The sequence below is a fragment of the Antennarius striatus genome, chromosome 13 (genome assembly GCF_040054535.1).
Source record: "Antennarius striatus isolate MH-2024 chromosome 13, ASM4005453v1, whole genome shotgun sequence".
Classification (NCBI taxonomy): Eukaryota; Metazoa; Chordata; class Actinopteri; order Lophiiformes; family Antennariidae; genus Antennarius; species Antennarius striatus.
In genome coordinates this window covers 13,958,571-13,969,261 of record NC_090788.1, presented here as the reverse complement: position 1 = coordinate 13,969,261, position 10,691 = coordinate 13,958,571, and the positions used below count along the sequence as shown (strand labels likewise).

At 40.7% G+C, this 10,691-nt stretch overlaps 1 protein-coding gene across 3 annotated transcripts in view; it reads left to right on the top strand.

The window, feature by feature from the left end:
- Positions 1 to 5,578: 5,578 nt before the first annotated feature.
- The window catches only part of LOC137606739 (glucocorticoid receptor-like), an 81,442-nt gene continuing 76,329 nt past the window's right edge, over positions 5,579 to 10,691 (top strand). For all 3 annotated transcript variants that reach the window (XM_068332133.1, XM_068332135.1, XM_068332134.1), the window contains exons 1-2: positions 5,579 to 6,045; positions 8,618 to 9,816. In XM_068332133.1, the coding sequence (XP_068188234.1) occupies positions 8,627 to 9,816 (1,190 nt within the window). In that variant the 5' untranslated portion in view covers positions 5,579 to 6,045; positions 8,618 to 8,626. The remainder of the gene's footprint in view (positions 6,046 to 8,617; positions 9,817 to 10,691) is intronic.

The following is a 10,691-nucleotide window of genomic DNA, read 5'->3' as shown; positions in this document are numbered from 1 at the left end:
TATGTGGCTCGGTGGTGCACTGGCATCCCGGAGTGTCGCCCGCCTCACGCCCTATTCCAGCTGGGATAGGCTCCAGCTCCCCGTGACCCGCTGAAGTGGATACAGTGGCGGTACTTGAAAATGGATGAATGGCTGATTAGCCAAAAAATGTTGAATAATTTATTTTCTGGTTTGCTGTATTTTCAAATGGTCTCTCCTCAGGTCTTTGTTGACAGGTAATCTTTTTGTGGCGCCTTTTTTGTATTGGATTATTTCCACCTGTAAAATACAACTGCATTTTCCATCTTGCTTTTGATTGTTTTTTTTTTTATAATGCTATGGATATAAGAGAACATTTTCCTTAATTCCAAAACCGCATTTGTTTGCAACATATAATTATTCCCATGATTTACAGTATGTAATGCACATACTGTATACGCTTAAGCACATACATAAGTACATATTCTACAGCTATATATAAATAGCTGTAGAATATTTTTTGTGAAAGCAGGCCCGTGAAGAATTAGCTAATCCCTCTGATTTCTTCCACATGTACCAACATTTCTAAGCTTAAAATCAATTGATTCAGTCAAATAAAGAAAGAATACAAACTGTACAGGCATTTGAGGTAAACTAAGAATAGGAAATACTGCTCAGCTCATCCTCTGATAGGAGTTAACTTGTTGAGAAAAATCCTTTGTGCACAGAGAGCACCGATTCCTTAAGGATATATATTATTTTATAATAATGTTGACTTCTGTTTTTTTTTTAAAGAATTGGATGTGGATTGGGTAATGTAAGAAGTACAAAGACTGTGTGTGTGTGTGTGTGTGTGTGTGTGCGTGCGTGCGTGCGTGCGTGCGTGTGTGTGTGTGTGTGTACAAACACATTATGTTATGAAAGTAAATGGTGAGAAGAGCTATGATATGAATGAAATAAAGTATAAAATAGCATGATCTGGAAATCAGACTTCTCAACTGAAGCACAGGTACCTCAAAAATGTACTAATGGACAGTACTTTGGAAAATGTACCTAGTTCCGCTCCAGCACAGCCTTGAGTAACTTGATTTTGACATTCCTGGCATTGTACTAACTTTGTAAGTGTCAGTGTGTGCCATTTTGCACACTCATCTCAGTCCTCCTGTATAATAGACTCAGTAAACATTAAAAAAAAAAATATATAATTTAGTTATCATTTAATCTACATAAGTTGCTAGGAGCCATGTAATTACTCAACCACATGAACATAAGTAAATGTTCCTCAACATGGAAAGGCAGAAACGTGGGTATGTCCCAAACACCATTTAGAAATGTTGAGTTATCATTTAGGCTTCCTGTTTGACAGAGGGAGTGCAATATGTTTGACCATATAACCACTGCAGTCCAGTAAGTGCTGCAGTATAGGAGTAAATATGTTTATACACATGCAACTCGGAGATGGAGTTTTATAAAAAAACAAACAAAAATAACAACATAAACAAATCCTTTTAAATGCTATTCCTAAATTTTTGTGTCATGCATATTTATAGCTCTGGGAAATTTCTTTGTTAATATTTCAGACTTTTCTTAAATCAGATTTCTGACAGACAAAACATCACTCAGTGTAAAAAACAGCTCGGGTACTGTTACATTACTTCTCTGTTTTTTGGAAACTTTGTGAACAAACAAATACAAACAAGAGCAATAAGTTGTTTGTAATCTGTCTAGCAGCAGGGTAATTGCTTTTCTTCCTTCTTTAGATGTTTTCTACTTATTCTCTGATTTAATGTCTGTCTCAGAGCACAAATACCAAATGGGTGTGAACTGCCCATTCACCTTAAAAAAGATATCCTTCCTTCCTTTCTTTTCTTCCCTCTAAAAAGAAAGTCTTCCTTCCTCACTGCTTTCTCTTCAATGTCTTGCACAACTCAATTGTGGTTGGAAAATCCTGCTGTGGGAATCCGATCAATCCTTCTGAAGGAGGGAGGAAATGTTCGAATATAAAAATGGCTTTTTTGACTTTGACTTCTGTGGTTCACATTGCTGGCAGTAAGTCAGCCCTGTTCCAGGTCCATGTTTGATAGGGCTGCCCCCTATCACCGGTTCTGTTCATAATCTTTATGGACAGAAATTCTAGGCGCAGCCAGGATCCGGAGGGAGTCTGGTTTGGGGACAAAAGGATTTTATCTCTGCTTTTTGCAGACAATGTTGTGCTGTTGGCCTCATCAAAACTGGACCTTCAACATGCACTGGGATGGTTTGCAGTGGGATCAGGATCAGCACTTTTAAATCCAAGATCATGGTTCTTGACTGGAAAAGGTCGATGTGCCCTCTTCAGGTCGGTGGAGAGTCTTTGCCCCAAGTGGAGGAGTTTAAGTATCTTGGGGTCTTGTTCAAAAGTGAGGGAAGGATTGAAAGTGAGAAGGACAGACGGATCGGTGCAGTCGCTGTATAGGTCTGCCGTGGTGAAGAAGAAGCTGAGTCGTAAGACAAAGCTCTCGATTTACCGGTCAATCTATGTTCCTACTCTCACCTATGGTCATGAACTTTGGGTCATGACTGAAAGGTTAGGATCCCGGATACAAGCGGCTGAAATGAGTTTCCTCCGTAGAGTGGCTGGGCGCACCCTTAGAGATAGGGTGAGGAGCTCAGTCACCAGAGACGAGCTCGGACTACAGCCGCTGCTCCTCCATCTCGAGCGGAGCCAGCTGAGGTGGCTCGGGCATTTGTTCCAGATGTCTCCTGGACACCTCCCTTGTGAGTTGTTCCAGGCATGTCCTACCAGGTGGAGACCTCGAGGAAGACCTAGGACATGCTGGGGAAACTTTGTCTCTCAGCTGGCCTTGGAACACCTCAGGATCCCCCCCGGAGGGGCTGGAAGAGGTGTCTGGGGAGAGTGAAGTATAGGGATCACTCCTGAGACTGTTGCCCCTGCGACCCAGCCCCGGATAATCGGTTGAAGATCGATGGATGGATGGATGCTTTATTTGAAATGTGAATATTTATATTTTGTAACAACTTTGGTAAAAATAAAATGTTTCTCATTTGGGGGCTGCAGTAGCTCAGTCCACCAAGTCTTGGGCTGGGGACTGGAGGGTTGCTGGTTCAAAATATTGATTGAATTGATTGATTGATTCATTTATTTCTTATTTTCTGTACATCATCTCCCGACACCACCAGTGATGTCTTGGGGGTTGCAACCACTACTGTGGGAACCCTAGCGTTCGAGGGCACGTTAAAAACAGTTAACAATTTCAGAGTAGTACCCAAAAACTGCAGCAGTGAATGAAAGTCAAAACGGTTACAAAACGGTAATGACATTAAACAGAATTTATTTCTGTATACTCAATAAGAATTAAATGATAATGCTGTTTTGCAAATGTTAATGATTCAGTAAAGGCTTTTTTAATTCTCACTTTTGGAAAAAGACACAATCATTCGCCACTGTTAAGACAATACCGTTTGCTCCGAGGTTACATACATATTTGTGTACATACACTGCACAATATACTGTGCTTATGTACAAATTTATTTGATCCTCATTTTCAGGGCAAGACCTGCTTTTGAAAAAAATACTACTTATTCGAAATCGAGACCTTGTTTCTGTAAAACATTGTGGACAAGGTCAAAGAAGCTGAAATCTGAATTGCAGCATATATGTGTTATCAGCTCATGTGAGTTTATCAGTCAATGAATATTCAGCTGTAGTCGTCCGTGCAGCACACTTGAAGCGAGTGTAACCCACTATGCATACAATGCAAATGATATTACACAACTGTGGTAACATACTTCCCCACAAATTCCCAGTTGCACATACATATATGCACACTGAGTGCCACATATCCAGCGTTTTCATTATTTATTGGTAAATAGGATCACCCATTGTTACCCAGCATTAAAAACTCGCAGTGTTCTTTGTAATGTTTTGAGAACAGTGTGGTTTTCTCAGCCCCTAGGGAGCTCCTTCCTCTCTCTAGCCACGGTAACTCTTAATGACACATCCACATGCACAGGACACTCAGCTCCTTCTAATTGAAAGACTTGCATGGAGGACCACACGTGCCCCCTCCCTCTTTCATGCCACCAATTTTGCTTCTTCCTTCTCTTTTCTCCTGGCTGCTGGTTTGCATCTGCATATCTTTGTTCCTTTTCTTGCCGATGGCATGGGGAATCTGTGCCTGCATGCACAGCCTGCACTGTCCCCTTCCTGCCTTCCTCTCTTCTTCTTCTTGTTTACCAGAACTCTGATGAACAAATTATTTCTAGTCTGTCTTCAACACAGAAGCGCCATCTGAAAAAAGACACAAGAAAAGGTCTTGTCTGGCAAAAGCAGTCAATAGAATACTACAGTTACAGCTAGATCACTAGTACTCAAGTCAACCCTTCAGTTTCACTTAAAGATGTTTTTGAAACATCTTCTTACTTGATAACTGACTGCTAACAAGGAAAAGTATTTGCTGAGTAAAGTTATATGACAAGTAGCTGTTTCATTGCAGCATAAAACTAATTCACAAAAATTTTGATTGCTTGTCTGAAAAGGGCAAAATGCTTTTGGATCATGGTTTCTTTCGTGTTAGGAAATGCTGCTATTCTGCAGTTTGTGTTAATAATTTGTGTGCCCTTAACATGTAAGATGTAATAAATTTAGTTTAATTAATAGTTTAACTCTCACATGCCACAAAAGCAATAAACATATTTTGAGCTCCAAAATGACATCTTTGCTTTATCAAAGAAGCTGACCTGAAAATGATTAACTTCCTTGATCTGAGGTGGTGAAGTGTTTTATATTATGTTTATGTTATGCCTTTGCTCTAACTTTTGCATGAAGGCTTGTTGAGTTGTGTGTCTGACATTTTAAACCTAATTTTCTGTAAATTTAGATTTTAAAATGACACTGGCATTAAAACACAGGGAGGCCTGCTGTCCCTGCTCTGACTTCTATGTGATACTGACGCCTACGTAACGTCTACGCTTCGTCAGCAACACTGCTTTTTTTCTGGTTGTATGAATAGAGATGTCAGTCATTACTAATATTCTCGCCTTGGAGTTTTCAGTGAGTCGAACATAATGGAGTTGAATCCAGGCGATCGTAATCGTGATTACATGGTCTGGAGGGAGGATGGGGGGGGGGGTGTTGTGTTCTCAACCTTTAACCAGGAGAATCATGTTTAGATCCTTTTGTTTGGTGGTTGAAGAGATTACCGTGTATATCATGTCTGGAGGTCGGAAGAATGTATCCGAAGAAACGCTTTGATAGATTCCCCAGCAGAGTCTCAGTGGAGAAAGGGGCGTTCACCGGCAAGTGTCAAACCAACAGCTGCGTCAAGGAGCCACAGACAGACAGATGGGGACAGGAAAAGAAGCGAGTCCTCCTCAAAATAAAAGTAAGACAGTGATTTTGAAAAAAATCCTATAATAAGACGTCAAATGACGATATATGGTGAGACAAAACGTGGCGTCAACATATGTGTGAACTGTTTTAAACTACTAACAACGGGGAAATTTGTAAAATTATTTGGTAAACGTGAAAGAGTAAACTTTTATTCTGATAGCTGTAAGCGGAAGCGCTCCTTTTGTCCCATTTACTTTGACATCGCTTTACTAACTGTGCGCCATACCCTCCATGAGTTAGCAGCTGAGTGCGCCAGGCCAGCTCGGCTGTCTTACATAACTTTAATATACTCACGGGTTTAATGGCGCAAAAGCAGAGTCTTGCAGCGCAGAGCTGTCGATTCATTTTGGATCTATTCTGAAATACTCGAGCAAGTGTCAGATCGACCTTTCTTTAATACCAAGTTCAAAGTTGTCGACAGATCGGGCGAAACACGCTTACGGTGGATCTCTTATGATGTGTCGGTGACGTTGTTGACTTTACAATAGTTGATATTTCAGACGATGTTTCGCTGTGGTACGAGGAGAGAAGCGCCAACGAATCCAGCTGACATATCACCGACCAACGTTGCTGACAAAAAGGGATTTTATTTCAGAGCTTGTCTGTGCGGACATTGCGCTATTTTTCACATTTTTTATAACTTGGACTCACGGGAGATGACCTAAACGGTGGAACTCATCCCTCATTCAGTGCAGGTATGGCCCCTACTGCAACTTGTGTCCTTAGTATATAGAGCACTAACACTGAAATAGATAAACACTGGTGTGTCACCATGTTAGGCCGACGACGCGCGTCCCGGGGGCTTCGATAGAGGCGCACTGACAGCTTGTATCTGACAGGATCACCACCACCATGTATCAGAAGAAGCGTCTTATTCTGGTGTAATAAAGGGGAAAAATGACCAAAGCGTTTATGACACTGCTGCCTGTCAGATTGGATCACTGTCGGTATGTGATCAGTGCAATTTCCTACCGCAACCAACAGGTTGCACTAAGATTGTAACCTTAAAATTGCGTTGTAATGGAAAAGTACAGTGTATTTCATAAGGAAACTCAAAACTTTTTTTTTTTTGGACATATCGGAAGACCCTCCATTATCAAAATTTGAAGAATTGTGCCGCAATCTGAATGTATTATATAAGATCCGTCGTAACTGTACTGTGGGCGTGGAAAAAGTGGTGAAACCCACGGCTGGAGCGAAAAATAATTTGTCATCTTTCTAGTACACCGCTCTAAAGGAGACCCACAAGTGCATTTATATTACATTACAGCACTTTTTATCACCACAGTGCCTGGACAAATGTCGTCCATGAATATTTCGATTACTGGTTGAGAGGAGAAACAAATATAGTTCATGACTTGCGTCAAGAGTTAAATCGCGTAATTTTCCAGTTGCCCTTTAGACTTATTTTAATTTTGCGGTATTGTGCTTGGCATTTACTGCAGCTAAACTAAATAACAAGATTTTATTTAAGATATACAATCTTGTTATTTGCTAAAATCCCGTCGGTATTTTAATAAATAACAAGATTTTATTTCTTAAGTCAATCTGATCGGCTCATTCTCTGTGATCTCAAATTGCGTGTAACTGTAAATATAATAAAAATAGATGATTGCCATGAGAACCAACCAACGTGATTAAAATTAGTGTAAGCCTTTGCTCTGCCTTTCCGTCGTGGGCCTACTGTTTGTGAGTGGAGACGTGTGAGTGTGCTGCTTCAGATTTGCAGCTTGTATTGTAGAGTAAACATGACCCTCTCCACCATTGTACTGGCAGCGTTGCCAAATATCGCAAGCTTAGTCCCATCACACCCCTCCCTCCCTCCCTCCCTCTCTCTCTCTCTCTCTCTCTCTCTCTCTCTCTCTCTCTCTCTCTCTCTCTCTCTCTCTCTCTTTCTCACACACACACACACACACACACACACACACACACACACACACACACACACACACACACACACACACCACCTCAAACCACAGGTTGTGACATATCGACAAATGTCCTTCAAGTTTTTTCTCCACTCTTGTGGTCAGTGGGGCTCATTTGTCGTTTCATAAAACACCACACACACACACACACACACACACACACACACACACACACACACACACTTAGATATATATATGTATATATATGTGTGTGTGTGTTTCTTTATTTGTTGTCATTCCACCCGTGTCTTGACTAGAATAGATTTTTTTCCATGTCTATTTCTTTATTTAATATCTCTTATGTATTTTACATAATTTATGGCTGTATTATTTTGAACACCCAATAAACCTTTGGGTTTACCAGACCTCAGAATAGTGAGTATCAAAAACAGGAATGTCATACTGGGGTGAAATGACAGAATGCACTGCGCAATGAAGGCCAATGCATTTGCGTTAATGCATTTGTAATACAGTATGTCTATAGCCAATGATGCTGGTTCTTGAACTGAAAATAAAATAAAAAGTGTCCTCAGTGACAGCTGGCTTGGTTACTGCAGTTTATTCTGCTCCTCAGTAGATTATCATTGTTAATGATCAACAGATAATTTCTGAGCTGCAGAACCTCTATATGTGGAATACTTTCATTGGTAGAGCTGTTGCTGCATTATCTTATTTTCTTTGATTTCCATTCAATAAATGATATTGCATTTCATTTTCTTTCCTTTTTAAAATAATAAAATGGTTGGTGGTGATTGCAGTGAATACACACAGGCCCATCGTTTAACATCCGTTGACATTGTGTGCTCTGTATCTGAGTTACTGTTGATGGCACTACAGGTAACACAAGTTCCTCCTTGCCATGTCACGTGTCTTGATTCCCGAGGTGAAAGGAGAGAACAGGTCTCCTCATGTCTTTACTTTTGCCCTCTTTGGTTTGATTAGTTCCTCTAGCATATTGTTTCAGTGTAGGTGTGATCAGGCTAGAAAGACTGTTAGTTGAAGAAGCTGTCATTTGAAGAGAAACACAATTTAAAAAAAACTTAGTGTGGGCATTGGGCTGGTCCAGTAGGAGCTGATGACAGTCCTGCTTAGTGCTTTAAAAATGCTTCATGACAAACTTTAAATGGATATTTTTCATGACACCTGTAACTGAACATTCAGTGACAGGTTCAGTTATTTATTTATTTTTTTTATCTTCTGAACCAGGTTCTGTATTTATCATCTTATCCAGCAACGCTTCAGTTGTATACCCTAATCCTTGTCTGTTTTCTTTCACTGTGTGTGTGTGTGTGTGTGTGTGTGTGTGTGTGTGTGTGTGTATTGTAAACTGTCCTGTCAGGATAAAGAAATGGATCAAGGTGGAGTGAAGCACAACGGCAATCAAGATGACGGTCTGACGTTTAGGGAGGCCACAACCAGAGTAGGAGGAGACACAGGTGACTCAGCTGGTTCACTGATGCAGTCTGCAATGCACCTTCCTGTCTTTGGGGCTGTGCCCCAGCAAACACTGTCGCCAAATGGACAAGGGACAGCCAAAGACCAGCTTGAGCTTGGAGGCCTCTTTGAATCTACTCATCAGCACCATATCCAATCAGACATGAAGATGGATAAATTCATAACAGTTCAGAAACAACACCACGATATTGATCTCTTCAACATGGAGGCCAACTTGCTGAAACAGAGTACTTCTGATCTTGACCACATGTCCACTGCCATCATTAGCACCTCAGAAAACTCTGTCCTGGGCAAATTCCCTTTGCCTGACCTTTTCCCCCAATCCATCAAACAAGAAGAACATTTTTCTCTTGACAAAGGCTTAGAAAGTTACAGCGGACACATAGGCACAGGTCAGAGTGATTTGGATGGCAACAGTTGTTGCCTAATTGATGATAATGAGATTTGGCAACGCCTGGACCTTCCTAGCTCTGTGCCAGGAATTAGTGATTTGGAAGTGGATTCAGAAGTGAAAAACTTGGATAACCTTCTACATGATACCAGGGCTGAAGGTGGTGATCATGTCAGCAGCCTGCTGAACGATACAAAGTCTCTTGTGGGTAATAGAACAATCTGTACTAACATAAACGGCATGGAGCACCCCATTCAGCATCACCCTCACCAGCAGCAGCACCCTCTACAGCACCAGCAACATCAACCCCATCATCAACAACAGATCAAGAAAGAGAAGGATCCCGACAACTCTTTCATCCACATCCATACTTCTGGTGTCAAACAAGAGAAGCTCGATAATGCTGGTTTCTGTGAGGTGCAGTGTCTCCAGAGTGGAATGAGCAGGCCCCATGGACCAGGCCCCATGCCGTCACCTATGGGTGGTGCAGTACCTGACTACCACTACAGAGCCAACCTGTCCTCAACAGTGGGTCTTCAAGACCAGAAGCCTTTTGCCATGTACTCAAACATGCCTGTTGTGGAGGGCTGGTCCAGTGGAAACATGTATGGTGAATCATCCAGGATACAGAGAGGGGATGATGGACTCTCCTCTGTCAGAGCGTTGGCAACATTTTCCCCAAGCTTCTCTAGGTAGGTTTCATTATTTTACTTAACTCTTTTTTTTTTAAAAATTCCTGTTTAAAATTTTGATGTTCTAAGATTTTATAATATGCAAAAAAGTTTGCTAAAATGGAAAGAGGATTTGAAAATTATTCAACTGGTTCAACTGCCTTAAAGGCACCCAAACTACAAACAGTTATCTGTCATCTCTGTTGAGAAACTACCTCTAACAGAAAAGCGCACACATTCCAAACACATTAGACGCGGTTAAATGTTGATCACAATAATTGGCAACAAGTTCTGTGGAACACAAAAGATTTAAAAAATATTTCAATATGTCAGAATTTTATGCTTGAATATCAAAAATCAGTGTTGATCTCCAATGATGGCCTTGAAGTTAAGAGTGACATACCAGATTAGATTCAGTTCCCTGCAGGTCACCTTGAGTATGGGTTTGCGTAATACTGAAAGCAGTGCTTATCATCATCCCCCCTAGTGCACAGACACAGCAGGGCATACATTCCTCCAATTTACCTACATTACAGGAGATGGGAATGCCATGACAAATTAAAATTAGCGGAAAGTTTTAATTTACTTACAGGATTCTTGTGACATGAGACAGATTTAAACAAAGGTGGTAAGTTCATTGAAATGTTGTGTGGAGGTGAATGGGAAGGAAATGTGGAATTGGGAAGTGAAAATATATAGTTGAGATGGAGATAATTATGCTGAAGCAATAACAAAGTAATGTATACATTTTCTGGATCATGTTTTTCTCCCCCAGAATTGCAGATCTGGCTGTTGGGACAAAAAAAAATTGTGAAAGTTCTTATCCGTGATTGTATCGTAATTTTTTTACTTTTCCAAAATGGTGATGTAAGATATTGCTTATTTTAAAGTCATCA